The sequence below is a fragment of the Amblyomma americanum genome, chromosome 3 (genome assembly GCF_052857255.1).
Source record: "Amblyomma americanum isolate KBUSLIRL-KWMA chromosome 3, ASM5285725v1, whole genome shotgun sequence".
NCBI classification, from domain to species: Eukaryota; Metazoa; Arthropoda; class Arachnida; order Ixodida; family Ixodidae; genus Amblyomma; species Amblyomma americanum.
In genome coordinates this window covers 221,783,126-221,797,044 of record NC_135499.1, presented here as the reverse complement: position 1 = coordinate 221,797,044, position 13,919 = coordinate 221,783,126, and the positions used below count along the sequence as shown (strand labels likewise).

Below are 13,919 nucleotides of genomic sequence, written 5' to 3'. Positions count from 1 at the left end.
CCAGGTCACTATGCTGACCTGACCTCTCGATTCTCAGGACGATCGCACCTCCCATGGTATCAGGACCGCAAAAGCAGTCTTTGGCTGCTTTTAAAAGGAAAGTAATCATGCCTGCTTAAAGCATCGGTTGTGCATCATGGGCTGGTGCATGGCCTGGATGAGGTAGGGAGAGCCTGCTGTTACTACCGCCGCACACTGGCCTCTCTAGTTATGCTGTGCAGTTGGATGGCGGACGCTTGGGCTAACATTCCTGAGGAGCTGACCGGTTGTAATTTCAGGAAATGCGGGATATCAGACGCACTCGACAGTACCAAAGACGTGTTTCTGTGGATGGATATCTCTGACAAGGGCTTTTCGGAAGAGAGTAAACCTGACGACGATCACTAAAGCACTGACTAAAGACACCTCCTTAATGTGTGCTGCTGCACGCCCGCGCGTATGCTGGAACTGGTCTGCGCATGCTCACGGGGAGGATACGAGTAGGCGCAAGCGCGTCGCCCGATCTGTATCTGCTAGATATTTGGTGCCCGCGCTACACATGTCGTATCCGGCGCGCCGGCTTACACAAGTAATCGGAGGACGTTCAGCTTTTGTGACTTCCGGAGTGTCTTTGAGCTGTCTGCCTTCTCGTATTATATTCAAAAGAAAACTTTTTTTCTGTTTTTGCTAGTCCCAATTTACACCTCATATTATACATGAGTTTTTACGGTATCTGATGTACTTTCGATGACATCAAGCACTTACGATGTGCCACTATATTTTTCAACTCCTCTATGCATGAGATGACTCACTGAATTGCTGCTGAGAGTGGTTGACGATGTTTGGAAAACATGGCTCGCCACGTGACTGAGCAGTGGAGGATGTTCATTTTTACAGTGAGGCCTAAAAAATGCACAATTGGTGCAGTGATGGCACGGTGGCACCCGATGGCTATCCGAGTTTTGTTCTTGTTGGCCTTGTTTGAGAATTTTTGTGCAGCTCTCTCGAAAAAGGTGAAGCACAGGAAACGTTTGCACCGTAACGGTGGTAGCAAGCGCCATGGTTTGTGAAGGCTGGAGGGTGGCCAGAACACACTTTCTGTAGTCATGTCATCGACATCGTTCTCTCCCTTCCTTTTTTACATTTGTAGCCGCGCTTGTGCCCTTGGCCATGGTTCACATATTGTTTGGCTTTACATTCTGTGAGAGCAGTTTTGAAAAAAAACAGATCAGCAGGTACATGTCTTGCATCAAAATTTCATACATTGCACCAGATTGTGCTATGCTGCCCATTGCGAATAATATGTAATTGAATTTACTTTTGCCAAATGGCAGAAAACTTTTATTTTTATTATATTGTGATAGTGAAAGTTTACATTTATTATTATTAGCCTCAGGCAGCCAGAATTAAAAAAAAACATGCATGTTACGGTATGACTATATGAAAGCACAGTTTCATCATTGCGCTACTTATTTTATTTTCTGCTGTTCAGCTCTTAGGTGTAGTATGCATGTGTGAAAGAAGCTAAGCATCTGCAGAATATGAAGTTCGTCGGTACGTTTTTCATGCCTAAGTGTACAAATCCACTAATGTGCTAACTAAACGTATCACTCCATGCATTCAACAACATAGCCTGCATACTGTTTTTGTGGTAAAGATGCAAAGTTAGAGCAGTTTTGTTGCCAATAATTCCTCAACAGGTGCCCTGACTACTTTGAGAAGATTCACACACCAATCGACCTCAACAATATTGAGAAGAACATCATTACTGGGGAGTACAAGGACTTGGAGACTTTTGCAGCTGATTTCAACCTTCTTTTTGACAATGCTGAGGTTTGTAACTAATTTTGTCATTTACATTTAGCTTAGTGGCAGTTTTTGTTTATTATTATTTTTTAGAGAACACAAAAATGCATCGCAAACTTTTTTTCGCAAGGCACCAACTCGCCCCAAAGGCCATTATTTTACCACTTCACCTCCATGCTGGCCGTTTTCAAATGCCAGATAGCAATTTCTTCGTTGTTTCTCGTTTATTCCTTTACACCCTTGAGAAGGGAGACTGTTCGACTCCCACTATGTTGCTTCCATCGACAAACAAGCAGAATTCCACATTGGCTGACCTTAGTACCGTATCTACACGACTGTAAGTCGACCCCCCCAAATCACATTTCTGAGAAAAAAAACCTCAAAAAACTGAGGTCGTTTATGTTTGGCCTTTAATATTAGAACGCGAGAGTACTATCCTACAGTCACCGCTTATCGCCAGCTGCTATCGGCTGCTGCGTGTGGGAGCGCCCATGGGCACATTCCAAAACGAAATATATTAGTCACTGGAGTACTCCTCCACACTTGCGCCATCGTCCTCACTTGCGCTGCCGTTGTAATCACTGCTGCGGTCCCACAGCTCGTCGTTCTAACATCATCGCACAGCGAAATCCCGCACTTCACAAACAGCCACATCATGACATCGCGTGGAACAGCTGAAAATTTTGCCTCGCTGCAGCTGCAGCACCTGTATCACCTGTTGCGAATGTCGATCTTGCAGTCTGGAGCGCAGTTCGTTTCTTTGACATAAAGAATGACAGAAAGAATGACAGCCATCTTGAATGTAGCCGTGAACGAGCGCTGGCCACTTACCGGACCCGGATCACGAATGGCGAAGCACTACATTAAAAACTTGTGAAACGTGGCCGGCAGTAGTAAATGCATCAGAGCCAAAGAGAAACTACCCATCAGCGGCATCGGCTCTTCCGTTGGCTACCGACACTCCCCGGCGCCGCTACGGTTCCGAGTGGGGGTGCCGCCGCGGTTGGAACAGCTGCCCTTCCATCAACTGTCGACGCTCCCGTGAGCGCGAGTGCGCAGTTGAAAGTAAAAAGAAAGAGTAGAAAGGAATGCGTTATCAGGTCGCAGCTGCTTATCAGCAGGCACAATCTGTGGCCATGTGTGGGGAGTGGGCTGGTGCCGGTTTGCTGCTTATTGACAGCCACCATCGGTGGCCTTGCACGAAGTGGCCTTGCAGCTGCTCAAGGCCAGCACCAAGAGCGATGCAGTGGAGCCGCGCAGCAAAAATGCAAGCACACTGCAGCATGCCTGATATCTCGTTTGTCTCGCCTTTATTTATAGTGCAATGCTTTGGTTTCGATTTTAAGTCGACCACCCCCCAGTTCGGATTTTCAAATTTTGAAAAATAGGTTGACTTACAATCGTGTAAATACGGTAGTAGTCCTCCATAACGCCACTATATTTGATCAATTTAGGTGCCCCCTCAATGTCATGAAAATCGCCAGTAGATGCAGCGATGTTGACCCCTAACACTAAAGTAGAACCCCACGCAACATCTGCAAGCCCTCCACACAACAGTAGAATCCCACGTAAACTGAACATTTATTATGAAAGATGTCTCACCTGGGAGCACAAGAGCACAGAATACATGATTGACAAAATAGCGCAAAACATCTTCTTTATTCCTGTGCAAATATTTAGTAATTTCAAATATTTGGTCAAATAGTCAAGTATTCGATACCCGATTCGATCCAAATGTTTGGTATTTGTAATCTTGAAGTACAATTCATCTCAAGCGAATCACGTTTCTTTGATATATATGCTGCTAGAGTTATAAGGGGTCACAATTTCTTGTGTGTAACTCAATGTTCAGCAAAGCTTTTTCTCATTCACCGGCACTTTAATTGACATGAACTATGCAGCTGTATCACAAGGACAACACAGAACTGATGACGTCGGTGGGCAAGCTGAAACGTTGTTATGAAGAAGCCAAGTACCTGGTGGTGCCCATTCTGGAAGACATTCTTGGAGAGCCAGTGCCGTCGCACTTCAGCACTTACTCAGCCAATCACGGTGAGTTCCTCTTATTTTCTCCCGCATTGTTCTGCGCGCCATGTTCATAAGCCATTGCATACTTCTTGACTGACCGGAGCATGTCTCTTCACAAACTCTGTTGTTGCAGGAAAGTGCTCTCACATATTGGTTCCAGTGATTTCCGTGACCATATTTCCTTTTTTCTTGCTATGCTACCTGATCTTTGGTCACATATCTTTAATTCTGAGTTGTGTGTGGGTTGCAGTGGCACTATATCTTATAAAGGTCCAGCGTCCAAGGTTGTTTTAGTTGTAAGAAGTAAAGTAGTCTTTCTTTTAAAGCGAAAGCATTATGTGCCTCGTGCGAATGGAAAGCCGTCAGCAGAAGTTGTCCACAAACCGTGTCCGCAAAATGTGTCCACTGGAAGTGGTACCTCTCACGTGACCTTATACCTCAGAGTCCGATTTAACTGTATGATGATGGTGTAGTATGTAGTAATGCAAATTAATAAAGGAATAAATAAGGAGAAAAGGATTGAACGAAGGAAAATGCAGGGGCACGTGCAGAAAGAAGAGAGTTGAAAGAGATGTAAGGGGAATGATTTGAAAGAAAAGATGGTTTTCCGGGTGGTGTCACAGCATTTCTCTTTGCATATAGCCTACATGTTTCATTCAAGTTAGAGGCTGGCTTGCGACACTTCAACTGCATGCTTTCTGGGACTTTACCTTTTCCCTTAAAGTGCGGTTGAGGTGTCTACAGAGATGATGTTACTGTGCCCTTTCCGTTCCTCAAAAACCAATTTTCCTTTTAAAATTGTGAGGCAATGGTTCTTAATGTCCTGTACGTTGTAACCAAGAATCGGATATAACGAACAAGACCGGATATAACGAAGTGTCGTAGTATGTTGTAACCGGATATTGCCGAAGTGGTGTACAGTAAAAGCTCGTTAATTCGAACTTCACGGGACCAAGAAAAACGTTTGAATTATCCAATGTTCGATTTATAGAATGGCCTCAAAAAGCTGACAAGAACCATTCGCATTACAGTATATGTACTGTATTTACTCGTGTAACGAACCCACTCGCATAATTAACCCACCCACCCCCGATGTCTGCCTAAGAATTTGAAAAAAAAGCTTCACTCGTTAACACGTCATGGCCCACAACACACTTCTCGGCAGTGCACCAAGATGCTGCGCAGCGATAACATCAGAGTTTGCCTGGTTGTGCAAGCCTCGTTTTCAGTACGTTTGCCTTTTCGTGCCATGGGCGATTGGGGCGGACGCCGTCTACTGCCACTCAATCATTGGAACGCGCGATAGCAGCAAACGCGTTTTGCAGCGAACAATGTTAAAAGCCGGTGTCATGCTGGCCGCGTGCTTCCGTTGGCGACTGATGGGTGGAAGGATGGACGACATTCGCTAAGAAAAAGTTTTTTGCATGTACTTTGTAGTCCCCGTCCGACGTCCTAGCCTTTCATGGGCATTGGCTGGGACTGTGCCGACAGTACTTATCCGTAATTCCGAATTAACGAGTATTTAGTTGCGAGTTTCGGAGGCTGCGCGGAAAAGAGGGTAGGCAGCTGCCACCGCGGCCGCCAACCCCTACCCTCCGGCGCCGCCGGCCGTCGTGCCGGTGATGGCGCCATTTAGGCTTTGCCCACTCTTCCACCGTTATATCTGGTTCCATCTTCTGTCCCCGCTTAGGACGGGCGCAGCCTCTAACTGTGCGGAGGTGGTTTTTTTTTTTGGCCACATGCTGTGTGCCAAGCCGCCCAGACGCGGCGGCACGTAGTTCGAATTATCCGTAGCGGAACCGACTCGCTTTCGAATTAACGGGCTTTTATATACTCGGACCTCTATGGAGCTTGGCTGGACCAAGTAGTGTAGTTCGAATTATCCGAAAATTCGAATTATCGAGGTTTGAATTAACGAGCTTTCACTGTAGTAGTCAAACGCAGCAGCAGCAACATATGCAATGCTTTCGCATTAATCCACTGAAGCAGACTTCAGTGACCCCATAACTTCTTCTCTTCTTTTCCTTCTTCAGTGGATTGCGAGTATCAAATTCTAGGTTTCAAAGCAAATAATATAGAACTGACTGCTAATCCGATCTGTTAAATACAAATACTATTAGCTTGAATTATAAATTAGCTTGAAAATCAAATGAGCCCATCAATACCATTGCATTTGAATAAAGGTCAGTGCAGCGACTTTGCCAGGGATTTTTTCTTAGCACATTTCAAGGGCGATTCACTGATCTAAGCCATCACCTTTGGCATTTACTTAACATTCTGCTTGAAATATATTTATGTGCTGCTTTAAATGGTTTACAAGAGCAACAGGCATACTGAAGTCATTAGAAATGTGCTTTCACGGGAGTGACAGACAGTTTTAGTTTGAAGAACTTTCCGGAAAAGTGGCCTGCACTTGGGTAGGCACCTTGTAGCTGTTGATGTAACCAAAGGAAAGTGCACACAGATAATTTTCCTTTGCTGCAGCAGTGCAAATGCACTCAGTGTGAAAATGTATCCTTTTTTTATTTATTGAGGTACATACTGCAATCTGATCATAGGTCAAGCCAGTGAGGCGAATAAGTTGCAGTGTCATGAGTAGAGGCACTGCAATGGCAATATAAAGTGAGGGCAACACAAAGAAAAGAAAAAAATAATTAGTATTCTAATAGACAAGAATTTGTGGGTTTAAAGCAGTCACCATAAACATATAGCAAGACTGCATGCATCTGCATGTGCTACATAGGCTCTGGCCCATTCTGCTACCATACCTTGTGTGTCTTCAGCTGCTGTGGTTGAAGATGATATATGACTGCAATGGCAACGTGCCTGTTTCACATCCTGTTTTACAATCTGTTTCACACCAATTTCACTCGTTTCACAAACGTACTTGTTTCACATATTCACACCCAGTCACTGAGCAGTGTGACACTCGACTGGGTGACGTTCTGGATAGTACTGCAATTTGTTTCTGATCCACGGGCGTGGAGCGACTTCGCTTAAATTTGTGGAGCTCTGTGTCATCAGTGCAGTTGGTTTGGTGGGTTCATTCAGACTGACTAGGCACACCTGCAAGTGCAACACCTTCCACGTGTGCTATTTTGCCACGTGTTTGCAGTCAAATTTGATGAGGAAAGAGCAAACTTGATTAAGTGATAAACTCAACGTCATTTAAATTTCTTTCTTGTGCTGTTGACTCTGTGAGGCTGCCATGCTTTACATAGCCAGGATACTCAGTCAACATGTCTTCCGTCTACTGTACTGCATGAATACTTTAAGCTCTTTCAGGAATTTCTGCTACTTTGACAACCATATTCAACACCTCTCAGCTGCCTAGATATACTACCAGTTTGTAACACATGAACAACTCTATGAGGAGAGGCACCACCACAGGACCTATGACCCGTGAGGTGCTTCAGACGGCACTGTATTCAGTACAGTATAATGGCAATCAGGGTAATAGACTTTAGTTTGGGAAGAATTATCTCCAATTTCAGCTCCACTAGACCGCTCTGTGCACAGAAGCAAATCTTAATTGCGGGTTTTTGTTTTTTTTTTCCCGAATACTAAATTCTTCAATGTTTTTCTTCATCATTCATTGATTATAGACAACTCTTTCCATATTAATGATGTACGGCAGCACCGCAGCTTCATTGCAGCGTACAAATGTGGTGTGCTGTCCTGTTAAGACTGCATTCACAGTCATCGCAATTGAAATTAGGCGCATGTATAGAATGCGCCAGTTCTCTTGGTTTCGGTGGAGCAGCTGGAATGCCACAGTATGTTTAAGAGTTTCTCTCTCTCCCTCTCTTTTTTTTTTGGCCTTGGATGTAAGTGTGCTTTCATGGTTTTGCAAAACCTGAAATTGGCTCTATTCACTTTTTCTTTCTCGTGATGAAAAGAAAAACCAGCGGAGGAGGACGAGGAGGTGATCCGGTGCGTCTGCAACATCTTCAAGGATGAGGGCCTAATGATCCAGTGCGAAAAGTGCTTTGTGAGTGTGTGGTTTCTGACTTTGACAACAATGTTTTTATCTGTCCTAGCTCTAGTGTGACTTCAGGTCTGAAAAAAAATTAACTGTAGTTCGTAGTGCATTTTGTATTCTTAGGCCATTTCAAGGTACTGTCGTGACCAAACTATTATGGGATGCGAGTTCTGGGGAAAAGTTCGCAGCCAAACCTCTCTTCCCATTTGCATGATACTATTACCAGTAGATAGAGCATGTACGTCCCATCATAACTGGACACATTTCTGGTGACTGAGTTACGCGACTGTAGCAAAATAAAAAATTTTCTGCTCACTCACATACCGTAGCCTTAATCGCGATGGTAGTGTGAGATCACAATTCACACTTTAAGGGACCGGGAAAAAAAAAGATAATCCGAGCTATCCAAAGGTCACATCGGTTGGGCCCCCAAAACATGCCAAAAAGTAATTTGTATCATAGTAAAGTTATTTGGTGAAGGACTGGCCAGCAAGCTCTGATTTTGAGATGGAAACTATGCGAGATTTTCTTCAAATGCTTTACCGCATACCTGCTGTTAGCATTGTTGCTGTTCCAAAATGGTAAGGGCTTCCATGGCCTTCTTCATGGCGCAACGCAGTACCAGTGGAGCCTCGTTGCACAGGCTATCGTCACATGTGAGGAGACTTCACAGCACACATGGTGAACAGCATGTGATGAACACACATTTCTGCTGCACTAGAATGAAAGGAAGTGCACACAACTTGGCACGTGGCTCATGAATGGAGAATCATGACAGTGATGACAGTGTGTTTGAAACTGGATGTTCGTTGGGCATCTCATGTTGATCTTTCCTGTCATCTAGGTCTGGCAACATTGCGACTGCATGGGAGTGAATGGTGACATAGAGAACTACCTGTGCGAGTTGTGCAATCCACGAGAAGTCAACCTGGTAAGCTGCTGCATCTTATGCTGGCAAGATCTGAACAGTGCTTGGTAGTTTGTTCATGCTTGCATTTTTCATCAATGTATTCAGCTCACTTAGCCATCCATTTCACTGTGGAATAGTGTATTTAGCTGTGCAAACAATTAATTGTGTTCACTGCTTTAACTGTGCATTTTTTTTATATACAATGTAAGCATAGCTAGTTCACTTTTTGATTAGGCACATTTTGATGTGATCTTAACAGGAAATTCCTCTGGGACCTCCTGTGGCTGATGGTGATCCTCAGTCATACTTGACACTCCTCAAAGGGAGTCTGCAAGTTAAGCAAGGTGAGCGAGTGTTCATTTTAGCTCGAAGGCATAAAGCAGCGCAGAGGCATGCCCCTGCAGGTCCCTCTGCATGCTTAGCATTTCTGTAAGCTGTGCAGACCTATAATTAAAGGGCTAGGTTCAAAGGCTTACATGTACATATTTTTTCCTGTGTGACTGTTGATGCGGAGATGGCACTAGAAAGATCTCGTGCTACTGATGTTGAAATTTTGATCATGTTTGGTGCATATGTGATCATGGTGATAGAAAAACAATACAAATTTTAGGGTATCATGTAGGTTCCCTGTGTCAAGGGTATCTCAATGGATAAAATTGACTGCGGATAATGAACTACCAATAAATTATCCGTGAATTTAGTGTCGGTGCCATCACCGCTATCTGGTCTGTGCTAGGTACCTGTTAATTTATTTTTCATCCTCATTGACCGTGAAAATCCAGACGCCTTACCATATATGCTAGTGCACTGTACACTTTTCTGCAAAGTTAATTTAACTCTCTTATTGCATTGTGAAATCCCTCGGGTCGGTCATTTTTTCAGAAGTATTAAAGTGTAGAATGATAGCTAACATTTGAGCCGCCACGGTGGCTGAGTGGTTACGGTGCTCGGCTGCTGGCCCAAAAGACACAGGTTCGATCGCGGCCGCGGTGGTCGAATTTCGATGGAGGCGAAATTCTAGAGGCCCGTGTGCTGTGCGATGTCAGTGCACGCTAAGAATCCCAGGTGGTCGAAATTTCCGGAGACCTTCATTACTGCGTCCCTCATAGCCCGAGTCGCTTTGGGACGTTAAACCCCCCATAAACCAAACCAAATAGCTAGCATTTGCATGAAAGATGAAAGCCAAGAAACGCATTCTGTTTATGTTTTGTGAATGTTTGGCGGTGCTGTGCAAATGTCATTTCAATAAATGGAAATCTAATTGAATTTGCCAGTATCTTAATAATAATTTTCAGTAGACAGCACAGTTATTGACCAAAAGGCAATTTTGAGGAGAACATTTTACTGGACATCAAAAATCATAAGTCAGGAACAGTTGTTGTCGAAAGGTGGATATGAAGTACAGCTAGTTTCACTATAAAAGGGAACACTTAGTTTGCACTCGAGAACAAATTCTATCCTTACTTCTGCACTGAAGGTGAAAATGTCTTGTGGGAATTATCCATCCAGAGGAAAACTACTACCTATATATACGCGGGTAAGGACTGCACTTTTTTTTCACAATTTGGGTGGCGTGTGGCCCTTACCCGAAAGCCACATTTTTCAGGTCAGTTATCAAGCTGTATTATAGGGAAACGACATAATTGTGCCCTACAGTCTGTCACGACATGTGGTGCCTAGTTGCAGATAATTTTAAAGTCCTTCATCGCTATCGCTGTTGCCACTGCTTGGACCCGGCTTTTCAGCACTAGCAAATGAAATCGCCTTCTATTCATTCCATTCATTTCATTTGAAATGCCTGTAACTTCAAAGCTTTAACAACAATCTCTAGGGACACAACACGCCATGCATTAAGAATCCAAGAGTAGACGAGCTGAAGTGATGCTGTTTGTAGCCGTCCTCTTGGCGTCAGCTTATGGTCGACCATTGCCATCTACTCAGTGTAGAGGCATCTGAATTCTGCTTAATTGTCTGTTGATGGGCACATGAGGTGGCTGTAGCAATCGTGTCAGGTCACCAGGGATGACTGCCAGCTGTGTGCGTGCTTTGGCAAGAGCCTTCACGCAGTCAGTAAGGAGGTCACGGAAGCTGTCTGAAATCAACAGGGCCTTCGATCTGAGAAGGCCCCCCTGCCTGTTAGACCGCACACATTTCCCCCAGTCTGGAATTTATATATCGGATATACAGCCACTTTCTTGAACTCTCACAGTGATTCCCTCCAGAAATGTCTCTTTCATAAGTGTCTTTCATTTTTGAAGAGAACAGAAGGCGAGAGTTTCCTTCCATCCTCCGTCAAGCATAATATCATCATGCAGCATTCAATATCAACACCAGTTGTGTAGCGCAGGTGCTTTTAGCCGATATATATATATATTTTTCAGACTATCAGCTCCCAAGTTGGGGAGAGTGGCACATACACTTGTGGGCCTTACTCACATATATACGATAATCAGAATAGGGGAGGAAAATGTTTTTCACTAATAAAGTAATCATAGGTTGAATGTGGATAATAAGACCCTTTCCATTTTGGAGCTGTCTGTAATCTCGCATAGTTGCAGAGAACACTTTCTATTGGAAAGCAATCATAAATGTGAACTTTTGATTTTTATGCTCCACTTGTGTAATTGAGTCATGCAATGCCTCCTGTACAGAATGCCTGAATTTGTGATTATCTTTTTATCTTTTATTGAGCTAGGTTTGTGTTGGCTGTAAGTGGTGCAAGGCAAGCGTACTGCTTTAATCCTCAGGGGACTGTGTGTACTTGAGCAAGTTCAAAGACAAAAGCCCACTGAAGCCCGTGTCACAAGAGACACGTGGGGACAAGAAGTCTTCAAAAAAGGGTGAAGGTGCCGAAGGTGCTGACGGCACAGAGCCCGAAGAGATGGAAGAAGGTGGAGGAAAATCAACTCTCCTTCGGAACCTGCATGGCAGCAACAGCCCAATTTCGGATGAAGGCGGGAACCTCGACATCTTCCGTGTGGAACGACTCTGGAAAAATGAACGGTGCGTGATAGCGGGAAGGGTGCTCTTCTTGGTTATAAGAGCGCTTGCATATCACATGAAATGTTTTGGGATGATGATTATGGTGTCTAAAAATACCAAGTGGCTTTACCTCCCACTTCACCATCTGGATATGCATGTGCAGTGGGGGGGGGGGGAGTGAGTGGTGAAGGAGAAGACAATGTGGCTTTCAGGAATGTGGGCTGAATGTTTTTTATTTTTTTCTAGTTTTAGTGCCTGTTCATTAGAGTTGAACCTAATAATGTGCCTGTTTTGACTCATGCAGTGTTGAAATTCTGCTTAGAAAGTCCATTTAGTTGTCTGTTGTCTTGTTCAAATGAGAATTTCTTCTCTAGTTGAAATGTTCCGTGTGTTCCTTAGTTGTTTACAAATAGCGAAGTTTCAACTTGATTGGAGTTTGAATCCATTATTGTCAAATAGCAGTTAAGAAAATTTTTAGTTTAAATTGAATATCAATGAAAAGATTGGATTTGGAATACTGAGAAAAAAAAAAGGTGGGCTCTAGTCATTCACAAGAGCATCTGCTGGTTTGGCTTAGTGGTATGCTCGTTTGATTAATCACTGCAATGAAAAGTGCGTGGATTTTCGTTCATGCGTATGGCCCCTGTGCACATATTTCTGTGAGCATTCTTTTTTTTTTTTGTACCACTGTTCCCAAATGATACACAGAATTGACAGAATTGTGCAGGCTCAAAATATCGGTCATGGTAAAGCAAGCACAAGGGCATGCCCCTACAATTTATGTAACAGCCAGTTTCATGCTTCAGCTGCAGACTACCCAGGCTGGCATTCTGGAAGCATCCACTCAGTGGGCATGTTCAAATAGGCGTCTTGCATTCGACGATTTCTCTTAGTCAAAAACAAATGGCAAATGCCACCGCTACCATCTCGGATCATGTCAGTTAAGTAGAAATTTCTACCGCCTTTCACTGAAAGACCCTCCCTTTTCTGCTTTTGAGTGTTGTAATATATGTTGTGAGTATTTATAGCAAAAGTTTCAGCCGAGGGGACATAATGCTTAAAATGGCCCAGGCGTCATCACACAGCCTCTGCATATGGGGCTTCAACCAATCGGCAACCCTGCTCTGAAAGAAGTTGGTTTGCATAATATGTTGAGAGAATAGGGAAAACTTCATTCTAGGGGCATTCATCATGTCAGGTTTTGACTTTAGTTTGATTCAGATTTGTAGAATATTTGTGCGCCCCTAATACTCACCCAATGCTGCAGCTGTAAAATGAGAAAAAGTGCTGGTGGCTGTGTGGCAGGTCTTGCTATGTTCCTTTTTCTGACCTCTGCACTGCTTTTCTGATTGCTTGCAGGGGAGAGAAGTTCATTTATGGGCATCATTATCTGAGGCCGCACGAGACCTTCCATGAGCCAACCCGCAAGTTCTACCACAATGAGGTATGTAGGCTGGACAGTTTTGAATGCAGGAATATATTGGAAAGTGGCAAAGTGTAATTAGCAATGAAACGAGGAGTACACCACAGAGCATTTTCATGAGAGCTAGTGTGCACATACTTGATATGCGGAGAGCACTTTCATGGTGCTAGGATACCGCAACCTGACCACTGTGGCATTGTGAGAGCAGAAGGAAGTCAGCTCTACTGATTAATAAATAATAACAGTTAACATGCATTATTGATTATAAGTTGCACTACGTTTTTCCTGCTTCCTGCGCTGCGCACAACAAGAATTCAGCAGTGGCGGCCGTTCTATTTGCCACAACTAAACTGGAGATAAATCGACAATCGCTCGATTTGGAAATGTACACAGTGTGCCGAGGAGAACCCCTTTGCATATGAGTGCATGAATATCTACTCATTAGCAAAATAGAGAGAGACGTGAAGGTGGCAGCTTACTTTCTCAAATTTGCTTTGCTTCTTGTCGAAAGTAGCCGGTAAGGAGGTCTACATGGTTCTTCACAGCGCATAATGTCAAATCATGCTCAACTGCGGCCACGACTTTTTCTGGCACCCGAGTCCACATGTGCACACAGGCGATCGAAAGGATTTCACCACACCTACGTCGCACTGCAAAAAAGGATCCTTGTCAATTTTGAAACACTTTCAACGGCTGTAGTTGAGCAAATGAGCTCCTGAGACGGTGAAACTTAAGTCGCTGTCAGATGCAACTGTCAGGCCGGTACCAGCCATCCTGAACTAACCAGAAATCCCCAAGACATTTCCTTA

The 13,919-nt window shown here is 44.0% G+C and overlaps 1 protein-coding gene across 2 annotated transcripts in view; it reads left to right on the top strand.

Moving 5' to 3' along the window:
• The window catches only part of ash1 (histone-lysine N-methyltransferase ash1), a 67,328-nt gene that overhangs the window by 47,169 nt on the left and 6,240 nt on the right, over window positions 1-13,919 (top strand). For both annotated transcript variants that reach the window (XM_077660111.1, XM_077660110.1), the window contains 7 exons: window positions 1,680-1,812; window positions 3,687-3,837; window positions 7,713-7,804; window positions 8,640-8,726; window positions 8,965-9,049; window positions 11,453-11,708; window positions 13,047-13,131. In XM_077660111.1, the coding sequence (XP_077516237.1) occupies window positions 1,680-1,812; window positions 3,687-3,837; window positions 7,713-7,804; window positions 8,640-8,726; window positions 8,965-9,049; window positions 11,453-11,708; window positions 13,047-13,131 (889 nt within the window). The remainder of the gene's footprint in view (window positions 1-1,679; window positions 1,813-3,686; window positions 3,838-7,712; window positions 7,805-8,639; window positions 8,727-8,964; window positions 9,050-11,452; window positions 11,709-13,046; window positions 13,132-13,919) is intronic.